At 38.8% G+C, this 14,922-nt stretch overlaps 1 protein-coding gene across 6 annotated transcripts in view; it reads right to left on the bottom strand.

Moving 5' to 3' along the window:
• Window positions 1-14,922, bottom strand: part of cep135 (centrosomal protein 135) — a 135,695-nt gene that overhangs the window by 40,155 nt on the left and 80,618 nt on the right. For 5 of the 6 annotated variants that reach the window (XM_072569579.1, XM_072569590.1, XM_072569582.1 and 2 more), the window contains 3 exons: window positions 12,211-12,354; window positions 10,218-10,295; window positions 6,650-6,801 (listed from right to left, as the gene is read on the bottom strand). In XM_072569579.1, coding sequence (XP_072425680.1) covers window positions 6,650-6,801; window positions 10,218-10,295; window positions 12,211-12,354 — 374 coding nt within the window. The remainder of the gene's footprint in view (window positions 1-6,649; window positions 6,802-10,217; window positions 10,296-12,210; window positions 12,355-14,922) is intronic. The other variant, XM_072569596.1, reaches the window with a different exon arrangement.

The following is a 14,922-nucleotide window of genomic DNA, read 5'->3' as shown; positions in this document are numbered from 1 at the left end:
TGACCAGAGCTTTATAAAGCCCCAGAAGTACATCCCTGCTTTTATATTCTAGACCTCTCAAAATAAATGCCAATGTTGTGTTTACCTTCTTAACTACCAACTCAACTTGCAAGTTTATCTGAAGAGAATCCTGGACTAGGACTCCCACATCCCTTTGCACTTCAGATTTCTGAATTTTCTAAACTTTAGGAAATAGTCCATGCCTCTATTATTCCTACCAAATTGCATGACCTCACACCTTCCTATTCTGCCACTGTATTCCATCTGCCACTTCTTTGTTCACTCTCATGACCTGTCTAAATCTTTCAGCAGCCTCCCCACCTCCTCAATGCTACCTGTCCCTCTACCAATCTTTGTATCATCTGCAAACTTAGCCAGAATGTCCTCAGTTCGTCCATCTAGATTGTTAATGTAAAAAGCAAAAAGTTGTGATCCCAACACTGACCCTTGTGGAACACCACTAATTACTGGCTTCCATCCTGAGAAGGACCCTTTTATCCCCACTCTCTGCTTTCTGCCAGATAGCCAGTAGTCTATCCATGCTAGTACCTTGCATCAAGATTAGAGAGGCAACATGACTCAATAAGTTGAACAGCCTCCTTCTATGCCACAAAAACTCAAGAAAAATTGGACAAAATACTGGCAGAGGTAATGACTGGAGTGAAAATTGAAGACAGAATTATGCTAGGATGGCTAGCTATATGCTTATAATTAATCACCTGGTCCAGATGATTCTTTCACTAATAGTTGTAAATCTGTGTTCTCTGGATACTCACAGTAGCATCACTTTAAATAATTTCTCTCACTTTTATACCTTAACAAATCTGTTACTGATTTTGAACTAAATCTCTCATCTTTCTCTGCCCCATGAAGAACTGTCCCTGCTGGTACTGAAAGTCTTTTATCCTTGGGGCAATTCTGGTAAATCTCTTCTTTACTCTCTAAACAGCCATTCTTCCAAACAGACCATAATAATCTGGCGGAAGCAGGGCTCACTGCATTATTTAACAAAAATTCCTTACTTTTCTTTTTTATATTGCTGCTAAGAAAGTCAAGGATTTCATTGACCTTTTTAATAGTAAAAACAATGACTGCAGATGCTGGAAACCAGATTCTGGATTAGTGGTGCTGGAAGAGCACAGCAGTTCAGGCAGCATTCAAGTAGCTTCGAAATCGACAAGAATAATACAGCAGAAAGAGGCCATTCAGCCTGTCATGCCCATGCCTGTAGTTTGAAAGAAATATTTAGTATCACACTCTAGTGTTTTTCTCTATAATTCCCAAGTTAGCCCTCTTTAAAAGCAAGTCCAATTGCCGTCAGAATTTGCTTTCACAATTCTTTCACGTAGTATATTCCACATCTTCAACAATCCTCTTTATAAAAAAAATTTCCATTTTCTATCTGTTTCAGTAAATTATTTTAAATCTACGACCTCGCTAATGACACACTTATCAGACGTAAGTGTCCACCTTCAAAGACCTGTGCACACACATGACCAGATCTCACTGTTTCTACAGCAACTTTAAAACTGCAGTTTAGTTTCCAGAACAAAAGAAAATACTGGGAATACTCAACACAACAGCAATATAGCAACATTGATGCCTCACAGCACTAGGGACCCGGGTCAATTCCAGCCTCGGGTGAATGTCTTTGTGGGGTATGCACATTCTCCCTGTGTCTGCTTGGGTTTCCTCTGAGTGCTCCAGTTTCCTTCAACAGTCCAAAGATGTGCAGGTTAGGTGGATGGTCATGCTAAATTGACCATTGTGTCTGGCGATGTGCAGGCTAGATGGATTAGCCATGGGAAATGTAGGGTTATAGAGATGGGATTGGGCCTGGGTAGGGTGTTCTTCGGTGGGATGGGGTGGACTCAATGGGCCAAATGGCCTGTCCCACACTGTCAAGATTCTATGATTATCAGGAGTGGGAAACAGAATTAATGGGTGGAATTTAGTGTACGTGATGTGGGTTCAGTGAGAAACCACCCTCTCCATTCTCCAATGGACATGCAACAAGAAATTCAATTGCAATAACAATTAGAAGATGGTCATTTAAAACGTGGGAAATGAACAGTATAATGGTAGATAAAGAAGAGGGGCTGGAAAGGCTGGTAACACACCAGGTAGAAAAGTTGCCATGCCTAGATGGGATACATTCCAGATTGCTGACAGTTAAGAGAGAAAATCACGGGGGAGTGGAGCATTGTAAATCTGATGCTGTTGTTTCATAAAAGGGTAAAAAGGATAACTCAGGAAAATACAGACACGCCAACTTGACACCAATAGTGGGAAAACTGATGGAAGCCATAAGATAGGATAAAATAAATACACATTTAAAGAAAAATAAGTTATTACTAAACAGTCAACATAACTTTGTCAACAGCAGATCATGTGTGACAAATTTAATTGAGTTCTCTGATGAGATGACACGCAGTGGATGAGGGTAATGCTGTGGATATTGGCCTTTCAGAAAGTAATTGATATTTTGCCACATGGCAGGTTGGTTTGTAAATTAGAAATGTTTGGGACTGACGGGTCCGTGGCAGCATGGATTAGAAGTTGGTTACAAGGTAGGAAAGCGAGGGTAGGTATAGATGGCCATTTCTCAGGCTGGAGATGAATTGAAAGTGGTGTTCCCCAGAGATCAGTGCTCGGACCCTTGCCTTTTCTGATTAATAACAACAACTTGAGCGTTGAGGACAAAATCTTTAAATATGCAAAAGATACTAAACTAGGGAGAATAGTGAATTGTTAGGATGATGCTGAGTGACTTCAGAGGGACATTGACAACCTGACCAAATATGCAGACACCTAGCAAATGAAGTTCAATGTAGAGAAATGTGAGGTACTGTATACAGGCTAAATGGTACAATTTTGAGAGGAGCATAGGAGCAGAGAGACTTCAGGGTTCAAGTACATAATTCTCTGAAGTTGAAAGAGTTATTAAGAAAGCTTGTAGGATCCTTTGGTTTATATTAGATGCACAGAGGATCAAAGTAAGGAAGTGATGCTACACCTCTACTAATCATTGAACAGAACACCAGTATTGTGTTCAATTCTAGGCACCATATTGAAGGAAAGATATTAAAGCTCTAACGCAGAGTGTAAAGGAAATTTACGAGAATGATACCAGGAATAAGGAATTTTAGATCAAAGGAATGGTTTGAGAAATTCGGTCTATTCTCCTCGGACAACACAAAATTATGAGATGACATTATTGAGGTGCTCAAAATTATGAACAATTTTGACAGTGGAATTGGTGGAAGCGTAGTCCACAGGAGGTTTTAAACGAGAACTGGATATGTAGTTGAAAGTGATTAATTTAAAGGACTACAGAGATAGGGCTGGACAATGGGACTGGCTGGGTAGCTCTTTTGGGATGCCCGAACAGACATGATGGGCTGATGGCCTCTTTCAGTACTATAAAATTCTATAATTCTATGAAACATTTATATGTGGTTTGTATCAGGACTCCAACAGAATCAAGGCATCTTTAGATCAGAAATCCTATCCTGAGACCAGTTGGTTATCACATGTTGAATATTTTCAAGACAGAGTTAGACATAGTTCTTCGGGTTAAAGGGATCAAAGATATAGGGACAAAGCGGGAACAGATCATATTGAACTGCACATCAGGCTTGAAGAGCTGAATGTCCTACTTCTGCCCCTATTTTCTACGTTTATATCCATGGATCCATAATTATTTTCAGCATTCTTCAAACATCCACGTCAGTATGAAAGTTCAAACAGCACTGTGACAGAGTTCTATCCTGTTGCATATTATGAGACCTTATATTTTAAAATTTTCTTTATGCTTGCCAGAATTGTGGTCATCTTAAATTGGTTACAGTACGGTTGCAAACAGCCAGTCTCAACGGAGCATGCAAATCTGAAACCATACTCTTGCCATCTGTGCCTCTCATATTTACGGAGATCGTTTGACATGGTTTTTCCTTTCTTAACATCTTTAATGATTTCTGAAAGCACAGGCACATAACTATCTTCTATTGCAAACAGTGACATTTTCCTCAAATCAAAAGTAAAAGTTTACTCATAATTTGATTAGGGGATACAAACCACAATATTTCATGTGAATTACAAGAGGCCCTTGAAGTCCATCAAAGTGATTATATTCAGTTCAACATGTCCAGTTAAAAAGTTATTCTGGAGGAAAAGAACGGGTAGCTTTGAACTTTGCTTTGATTGATTATATTGTAGTCACATGAAACCAGTAATAGTTGGTGCCCCTATCTGCCTCCACCTCTGACTGGAGGTCAATGGAGTGCTCCATTCAGACTGATCTAAAATATCTTGCCACAGACATGGTCAAAATTAGGAGTTTATCCCTTAGATCTTTGGCAGTTGGTTATGAAACAAGAGTTTATATTGGTATAACTGGCTATGCGAGTGGCAGTCCTACATACATTTTAACACTTTAACCAATTTGTAAAGATATTACAGCATTTTTCAGTCATTTTTCTTGGCTTGAAGATCTAGTCAAAGCTTACATGATTTTCAGGAGCTACACTAACTTTCCATCAGATTTCCACAGAGGTCTCTGGATCGAATTCAGGAATACGATAGTAAACACCTTCTTTGGCACATTGACACTTGCATTCTTACATTCCTTTCTGGTTCTGCTTGCATAAGGGAATTATTGTTAGTTTCCCAACTAAGACTTTTTTTCTTTGTCCAGAATGGTTGGATAACACAATGAAGTTCTTTCACCAACTTTTCTCCATCCCGCCTTCATCGTTGATTTTTCAGGAACAATTAGCATAAACCTTAGGCTTTCCCTTTTCTTACCTGCCATACCATCCATTCAACCTCATTCCAGAGAATGAATGAATACCATTCTGGAGAACAGAAATATATTATGATATGTGAAAAGGGTAGCTTACGAAGCTAGAGTCTAGTTCATATTTTTGTAGTGCTATGAGCTGGTTACAGCCAAGGATATGGAAAACACATCAGGTGCTTTTGCAAAGTGCTGTGAATGAAGAATGCAGGGTATCAGTGTTGAAAAACGTTGCAGAAATTATCTATGTGGAGTAATAAAGCATTTTTCAAGAACGGACTGAATTCACATTATAGCTGAAAAGTACTACTTCATGCAGGTGAAATACTGGATTTCAGCTGCAAAAATAGCACATGCAAACCCAAAGCTGCGAAAGTGGAATCATGATATGATTTCAAGAATAGCAATAGGAATGGCTTCTTAGTATACCCCCCCAGATCATCTAAATTAGGCCAGAGGGCAAACTCAGCATACAACTGATTGTAGTAACCAAAGTGTTTGTGAATTATAAGGAATATTTAATGAGCAGATGGTTGTGGTTTGTGAAGGCCGATCATCTTAGTTCCAGCGGCGTTGCTGCAGGAATCCTTCAGGACAATGAGTTAGGCCTGACTCTTTTCAGCTGTTTCAAGTAGTGACCTTCCCAACATGATAATGCCCAGAGGCATATTTGATGATGACTGCACAATATTTGGTATCAATTGTACTGCCCAAATAATGAACACACTGTGCATGCATACAGAAGGTCTAATAACATTCGGGCTTAAACTGGCATATGAAATCACATTCATGCTGCATAAGTAGCAGGCAACAAAATTCCAATAGGAGAAAAATTAAGCATCTTTTCGTGACAGTCAATAGTAACAGTGTTAATATCTTGAACATCACCATAGACTAGAAATTAAATTGAACCATCTGCATGTATATCCTGTAAAAATAGCAGGTCAGAAGTTAGTAATTCTGTAGTCAGTTACTCAGCTCTTGATTCCTGTAAGCCTTTCAACCATCTATAAGGCATGAGGAATGTGATGGATATTCTACATTTGCCTGGGTGAATGCTGTTTAAAAAGCAGTCAAGAAAGCTGAAATGAAGTAACTCTTTTGTCTGGACTGCATTAAGGAAAAAAGTGCAGTGTATACCTTTTACACCGTAATAACTAACCAAAGGAGCTTTGTCAGCTCTTCCCAACTTGCAATGTCTACAGCCTAGAACATCAAGCCATTTCAGAAAAACATTACCTCCAAGTTCTGAAAACTATATCGCTCATCCTTCATTATCACTCGATCAAAATCCTTGTATTATTTATTTCCCATTATCACTGTGGGTGTAACTTCGTCACATGGACTGCAGGCGTTCAAGGCAGTGGCTCATCATCACCTTCTCAAAGAAAACTGGGAAAGTGCAATAAACACTGGCCTTGGCAGTGTTACCCATAACCCATGAACAAATTTCAAAATAAATTCGACTGATCAGTAGTATCATGAGCAGTACCACTGGCATCCGTATGTTTCACCTAAGGTTGAAGGATTATTAGACAAACTCCCCAGATTAATATTTACTTTCCATAAGCAATGAAATGGCTTAACTAGCAAGCTGAAACTCCAATCGTTCATAACATCTGCATGAACATAATGCAGCCCCTTTGATCATTGTGACTAACACAAGAACTCAAGTCTAACGCAGGGGTTGACCATACTAAGCAGGAGCCACTATATTACTATACTGAACTAACAATACTAAACTGTCGAGCTTTGTCACAATACCATTCCAAATCTGTACAATTTTAAATTTTATATACAAATATCAGTTTTTCAAACCAACATATGAAGATAAGAACAAAAAAAACCAACCTAATTGAACTCAGCTCGCCCTTGTGCTGTTCATCATCATCAATGGCCTGTGAGAGTTTTTGTGATTGACACTTGTTTTTTTCTTCAAGTGCTGTTATTTCATCCTTTTGTTTTGCTACTTTCTTTTTGAGGTTGAAGCATTCATTATCAAGCTGTACAAAAACAAAAATAAAAAGTACAGTATACAGTAACAATCTGCAATTATATTAAACTTACAATTTTAAAAAATCCACAAGACAGCACAGGTTGGTAAGAGGCCAGAGAAATAACTTTAGGAATCAGGGAGCTGTAGCACAGAGGAGAAAGTGAGGACTGCAGATGCTGGAGACCAGAGTTGAAAAGTGTGGTGCCGGAAAAGCGCAGCAGGCCAGGCAGCATCCGAGGAGCAGGAGAATCGACGTTTTGGGCATAAGCTCTTCTTCAGGAATGAGGCTGGTGTGCCAAGTGGCCTGAGATAAAAGGTGGGGGGGTGCTGGGAATACGATAGGTAGAAGGAGGTGAGGGTGAGGGTGATAGACCGGAGAGGGGGTGGGGCAGAGAGGTCAGGAAGAAGATTGCAGGTCAAGAGGGCTGTGCTGAATCCGGGGGTTGGGACTGAGATAAGGTGGGGGGAGGGGAAATGAGGAAGCTGGTTGGATCATCCACACGGGATGAATGTAGATTTCTCCAGCTTCCTCATTTCCCCTCCCCCCATCTTATCTCAGTCCCAACCCCCGGATTCAGCACCACCCTCTTGACCTGCAATCTTCTTCCCGACCTCTCTGCCCCCACCCCCTCTCCGGCCTATCACCCTCACCTCCTTCCACATTTTGTATTCCCAGCGCCCCTCCCCCAAATTACCACCCCACCCCCCCCTAACTTTTATCTCAGCCTGCTTGGCAAACCAGCCTCATTCCTGAAGAAGAGCTGTAGCACGGAATAAAAGTACAAAGATAAAGAGGAGCACGATCATAAAAGGGATTTAAAAACTGCTGGAGTCTTAAATTTTGAGCTCAAGGATCGATTGTATGTCATTAACAAAAGTGAATGAAGAATGGCATATGGTGTGGGATAGGATGCAGGCAACAATGTTTCCGACGAGTAGAGGTTTATGTGGAGTGGAGGATTGGTGCCATCAATGATCCATCTAAGCTCTGTGGCTGTACACGGAGATGGTCACTCCAAGGTTTGAGACACTGATGTCTGGTTCTGGAGGTCTCTGCCACACACAGCCCTTGGATGTCCACACAACAGGAAATATAATTAGAGGGAATTATTATTTTGATTAGGGCAGGATCAAATTCTTTGACAGATTCAAATGAAGGAAGACATATAGGGACATGAACTGAAAGCAGAAATAAAACTGTTGGCTCCTTGAGGCTGTTCTGTACTTCTATAAGGCCATGACAGATCAGTTTGTTTTGAATTCTATCCTCAAAACCCTTTGATTCTCTTGCCTAATAAGAACCTATCTACCTTTGCCTTAAAAAATATTCAATGACCCCACCTGTTGCACAAGTCTAGTTTAAAAAAAATAGTCATTTCCATCCTGACCCCTCATTTTAAAACAGTGCCTGCTAGCTCTAGACTGAATCCACATCTTTTCTAAATCCACCTTGTCGAGACCCACTGAGGCTCTTCGACACTTCAACCACGTCACCTCTGACTCTGAACTCCAATGGAAACAAGCCCAGTCTGTTCAACCTTTCCTTACAATATAAACTGCTCGTTCTAGATATCAATCTAGTAAACCTCCTGTAACTACTTCCAACACATTTACAGCTTTCCTTAAAAAACTGCACATCGTATGAAAGACATTGTCTCACCAATGGCCAATATAACTGAAGCATAATATCCTCACTTTTTTGCTTAATTGTGACTCATAATAATCAAAAGCCTTTCATTTGCATTTTAAATACTTTCTATACCTGCATATTAACTTTGTGACTCATGCATTAGAACACTTAGATCCTCTGTGTTTAAGAAAGGTATTTGAAGAGGAAAGACCCTGGAGATAGGACCACATTTTGCAAGTGAGAGAGGTCAAGTTTGATTTTAAACAAAGAGGAAAATGACAACAGTTTTGAAAAGGAGAGAGATAGTTCACAAGGAGAAGAAACCATTTATAACATGAGCTGGTATGGGGTTAGAAAATGAGGGTGGGTTGTAATCAGAAGAAATGAGGTAACGAACAGGAGTCAGGTCTCACAGACAAGATGACTTGCAGAGGGCATTAGCAGAGACTGACTTCAGGTTTAGAACAGAAAATAAATGTTGCCATTTTGTATCTGTTGTTTTCCATGCTTAAACCTCACTATTAATTTAAATAAATCACCACTTGGTGACTAGGACCAATATTACCTGTAAGATGCAAGTTCACAAGCAAAGGTCTAATGCTGGGCACATACATGAAATTTGTGCACAGAACCATACAACAAAAAAGATTCAAAAGTGTTACACACTAGAAAAAAATAATCAACAACTCAAAATCAAAATTAAATGGCTGTTGAAGAAGAATTTTAAAAATCTGCATCTGCTGCCAATAGCTTGGCTTCCTGGGGTTCAGCTGTTCTCGATAAATTCCTTCAATCTGCTAAAGTTTCATCATGTGCTTGCAAAAGAGCTGCACTGCTGGAATTAACCCCAAGCAGTTGAATAGCAAAGGTAGAACTGATCTCATGTTTTTTTTTCACATCAACAATAACATTTAATAATTCAATGAAATCTTAAAACAAAATGGTACAGGATATATCACTTATCTATCATATCCAATTAGGAAACAGAGTTCAAACAGAAAACAATACTGTCTGTTTACTGATAGTGAAATTGAGTTCCTCCAATTTAGGCAATTCTGCACTATCCTTATCCCTTTTCATGTCTTTGAAACTTAAGAGTTATGGTCACTATCCCCAAGATGCTCACCCACTGAAACTTCAACCACTTAACCAGCTTCATTCCCTAGGATTAGGTCTAACACTAACCCACCTCTAGCTGGATTACAGGCACAAAAAACGCTCCTGGATGCAGTTTAAAATTCCATCCACCTAATCTTTTCACACTAAAATGATCCCAGTTAATCTTAGCAAATTTAAAGTCCCCTAAAATTATAATCCTGTTTCTCTCACACCTTTGTGATTTGTTGACATAGCTGCTCCTATATCTCCCTCTGACTGTTGGGATGCCTGTAGCATAATCCCAGTAAGGTAATTGCCTTTTTTTATTATTGCTGAGCTCTACTCAGATAGCCTCATTTGAAGACTTTTCTAGGACGTCCTCCAAATTGAGATCATTTTGCACTCAACTAATGCGAATCATTAAAAGGTTTTTGCATTTTAAAGGTTACACTCTAAAAAGCAATGAATAAAATGTTGCAATTTAATCTCAAGACTTTCAAAGAATATTTAACAGTTTTGCTGTTATAGTTCATAGCATATTTGAAATCAGCTTTAGTAATTCTCAACCAGCCCACAACTCTACCTTCAACAAACGTATTACTAAGTACCCCTACTGAGTAGATGTATTCAGACACAACACGTATGAAGGCAATCCATTAAACTATTATTAACACTGTTTGCCTCAAGATACTTACTTCGTACGTTTTAGTTTCTAACTGTGATATAGTCTGTTCCATTCGTTTTGTGTTGAGATCGGCTGTTTCAAGGATGCTCTAGTAAGGAAATTGCATTTTAAATACTTATAATTTGGCACAATTTCAGGAAATCATTCTTTAATTATTCAATTTCAGCACTGGTTGATCATTGGAATCTCAATCATCAACAGATACAGGCACTTCAAATCATTTCTATTTTCAATAACTTGCTGGTACCACATTCTGTGCACATCAGGGGATGTACAATTGATAAGGCATGTGATGCTCTCTTTATTTTGTCAGACATATGCCTCACTCTTAAAAGTGCATTGATATAAATCACAAATAGTTAGGTTGCAGGAACAGCATAAGCTTAAAAGAGAACGCTGAAATTTATTATAGACAGAATGGAGCTTAAAAGAAAAATGTTTCCCATAATTGCCTATGCCATTGGTGAGACCATCTGCAGTGCAGGCTTTGGTCTCCTTACTTGAAAGAAAAAAATGTAATAGCATTAAAAGCAGTCCAGAGGAAGTTCCTTCAAGTGATTCCTGGAAGAAGTGATTGTCTTATGATGAAAGATTGAACATCCGTCTTCTTTGGAATTCAGAAGAATATAAATATTCTTTAAACATGCAAGAGTCTGAGGAGAACTGACAGGGTGGGTGCTTAGTGAATATCTCACCTTCTGAGAGTCACAAGAACAAAGCAGCACAGTTTAAAATTAAAGGGCCTCCGATTTAAGACAAAAATAAGGAAAAGTGTATTCACTCAGAGGGCTATTGGGCTGTGGAATTCCCTTTCCCAGAGGAGTGGAGACAGGGTCACTGAATGTTTTTAAGGCTGAGTTAAACAGCTCCTTGACTGACAAGGGAGTCCAAAGATACAGGGGTAGAGGGGAAGACTGGAACTGAGGCCACAATCATATCAAATCAAAGCTTATCATATGGCATAGCAGGTTCAATGGGTTGAATGGCTTACTGCAATTCATATGTCTGTACAACACTCCCTATTCTTTAAATGTCTGTAACACTCTGAGGAGGAAGAATGTTATTCAGTACAAAATTAGGAGAAAAGTTTTAAAGCATCCACAACCACTAGGAACTGCTACACCCTTAAAACTAAAGAGACTTTAATTCCATGACTCTAGTTTGAATTTTAATGCTGTTTGTTTTACTGCAAGTCCAGAATACCAGTTGGGAATTCTAATTCCTAATGTGCAACAGAATTTGAGCTCCCAAAACAGCAATAATGGCCAATTCATTACGGGCTTGATTAGTTTAAAATCAGAAAATAGAGTGGAGGAGTGTAACACAACAAAAAAAAAAGAAATTTGAGAAAATATATCAGATAACTTGAAATTAAATTAAAACTGTTAGAGATACATTCATTAAAACAGACAACTCATCTATCAATAAGTGAAATCAAACGTTGGTATTTAAAAAATTATTATAGGCTATGTGAGGATAGGCCCCTCTAGTGGCAGTAAACATTTATCATTAAACAACTTTTTAAAAGTGCAATGATCATTCAGTGTCATAATTTAAGTAATTAAAATGTTAAATCTTCAATAAGAAAGGGAGACAATGGTATAGTAGCACTGTTGCTAAATTAGTAATCCAGAAGCACAGGGTAGTGCTGATGATTTATTTCAACCCCATTGTGAAATCTGATGGAATTTCAGTTCAAATAAATCTGGAATTAAAAGGTAGTCCTAGTAATAGTGACTGGGAAGCTATTGTTGTCATTAAAAGTCATCGGATTCATTGAACGTCCTTTAGGGAATGAAATTTGCCATCCTTACCTGGTCTGATCAACATGAGGCTCCAGATCCACAGCAATGTGGTTGACTCTTAAATGCCTGAGGAAGCAACTCAATTCAGGGCAATTAAGGATGGGCATCAAATGCTGCTTGTCAGTGATGCCTACATCCCACAAAGAAATAAAAAAAAGTTTGTATGACGCACTCAATGTTTTAATAATTATAAAATACCTTTACTCTCTCTCTCAAACTCTCTTTCTCAGCTGCCATTCTTTTCAGATCTGCTTTAGCTTCATCTCTTTCTTCCTCCACACGCATTTGGCAGATCGGTGATATTAGTACTTCCTTTTTTAATTTGTTCAACTCATCTTGATTCTGTAAGAAAAGGTTCATTTAAGAAGAGCAGGAAAATTAATTTCAAATTATTTAAATTATGCTTATACACAGGACAGCATCATAATTGCTAAGTTTGAAGACATCCAAAACTGTTGTCTTTGTCCTAATTTGCACCAAGTCCTGTTCTCCTGTCATAGAGATATACAGCACGGAAACAGACCCTTCGGTCCAACCTGTCCACGCCAACCAGATATCCCAACCCAATCTAGTCCCACCTGCCAGCACCCGGCCCATATCCCTCCAAACCCTTCCTATTCATATACCTAAGTTGCAATTGTACCAGCCTCCACCACATCCTCTGGCAGCTCATTCCATATACGTACCAACCTCTGTGTGAAAAAGTTGCCCCTTAGGTCTCTTTTATATCTTTCCCCTCTCACCCTAAACCAATGCCCTCTAGTTCTGTCCTGTACAGCCACAACATGACCTCCCAACTCCTGTACTCAATACTCTGACCAATAAAGGAACGCATACCAAACACCGCCTTCACTATCCTATCTACCTGCGACTCCACTTTCAAGGAGCTATGAACCTGCACTCCTAGGTCTCTTTGTTCAGCAACACTCCCAAGGCCCTTACCATTAAGTGTATACGTCTTGCTAAGATTTGCTTTCCCAAAATGCAGCACCTCGCATTTATTGGAATTAAACTCCATCTGCCACTTCTTAGCCCATTGGTCCATCTGGTCCAGATCCTGTTGTAATCTGAGGTAACCCTCTTCGCTGTCCACTACACCTCCAATTTTGGTGTCATCTGCAAACTTACTAACTGTACCATCTATGTGATCGCTGATCTAATCAGCTCTGAGTTAAACATCTTAACTATAAAATTCCTCTGTAGCTTTGCAAACCCCATCTATACAATCTTCTCTCAAGCACTCTAGCACAGCATGAATCACATAAAACTAGCATCCAGGTTCAGCAGGTAAAAGGAAAGGCAGACGGACTCAAGCCAAAATACAGCTAGAAATCTGAAATAAGGAACAAAACTAAAAACTTATTCCAGGACTTTCCGTTTTTATTTAATGACAATGGACCTTTGGCCTTTATTTCAAAGAGAACGGAATATAAAAATAGAGTTGCTAAAACTATAAATGGCACTATTCAGATTACACCTGGAATTTTGAATAGTTTCTCTGCAGGTAAGTGCTCTTCCAGCACCACGAATCCAGAATCTGGTTTCCAGCATCTGCAGTCGTTGTTTTTACCTACCTTCTCAGCAGCCAACTCTGAGAAACTTGTGCACTCTGTTCACAGTGTGATTCATATTTGTTGTGAACTGCCTTTAATTAGGGACAAGGTATTCAGATTGCCATGGTTGAACTAGCGAGAAGCATGGTAAAACATGGAAAGCTTGTGTAATTCAAAAGTGCAGAATAGTTACCAGATTGTTGGCTATTCCCTCATTTTAAGCTTTGCTAAGCTGATGGCGAAAAGCTCTGAGATGCATTGTAATCACCATCACTGCATAATTTGACAACATATGACTTTCGGAAGGCAAACAATTTTTCTTTACACACCAGAACTGCTCTATGCTACCTCACACTTGATCTTGTCTGAAGAATGTGTCCAAAAAAGTCAATTTTATTTGCTTCCTTAAGAATTGAAGCTGTCTTAACTTGTGCCTTTGTTGGCCATTTGGCATTTCTGCACAGAGCAGCTTTAAAATAACCATAAAAAAATCTGTTATTAAGTTGATTTTGGACAACATATTCTGACATGTGTACGTTTCCAACATGTACACAATTCACTGGAACATCACAGAATTACATTAATGAACATGCCTAGAACAGCATGTACTTCAAGGTGTGTAGTGTCCAAAGGATGCTGCTGTGGCTGATTGTGTACTCGTGGACAATGAGTCAACTCACAGGTAGGCACATCAATTATTTGAGTGTGGGACTTGGGTGTAAATTAAGGTATGTCTTCTAGAGATTTGACTGCTAAAATTCTGACTGCAGTATTCTTGTATTCCCAAAAAGGGCAAATCAAATGCATTCCACATTATATTTACAATTCATTTTGGAGATATTCATATTGTTATTTTTAACAGATCTAAATACTATATAATTAAATACATTTAATAAAGACAGCAGAATCTTTTTTTTGCTGTTTAATATTCGCTAATGTTCTGTACACACCTTCTGCAATCTATATTACTTTGCATTTATATGCATATTAATTTTAATTCCATATAGCCTTAAACCTGTCTGTTGATGTGCTTTAGATTATTTTGTTGAGAATCCCCCTTTATGCAGTCCAGAGAAAACTACGCAATATGAAAGAAAAATTCACCAAGGCAAAAATGCACATTTAAGATGGGTAACATGATTTTCCTTAAAAACTGGATAGTTTATTCAATGTCTTTTACAAGGATAGGCCTGCTGACACAAAGGTGTTTGTTCAGTAACAGCGATATCTCTCAAAAACAGGGTAGCAAATAGTAATAAAACCCAATTAACCAACAAACGATTTTAATTTAAATTTCTATCAGGTCAGAGCAATAAAGTGGGAAACAAAGTAGAACTACAAGAGGTACTTGCTTGAT

This window comes from Chiloscyllium punctatum, chromosome 1 (assembly GCF_047496795.1).
Source record: "Chiloscyllium punctatum isolate Juve2018m chromosome 1, sChiPun1.3, whole genome shotgun sequence".
In the NCBI taxonomy this organism is placed as follows: domain Eukaryota; kingdom Metazoa; phylum Chordata; class Chondrichthyes; order Orectolobiformes; family Hemiscylliidae; genus Chiloscyllium; species Chiloscyllium punctatum.
This window is presented reverse-complemented; position numbering and strand designations above follow the sequence as displayed.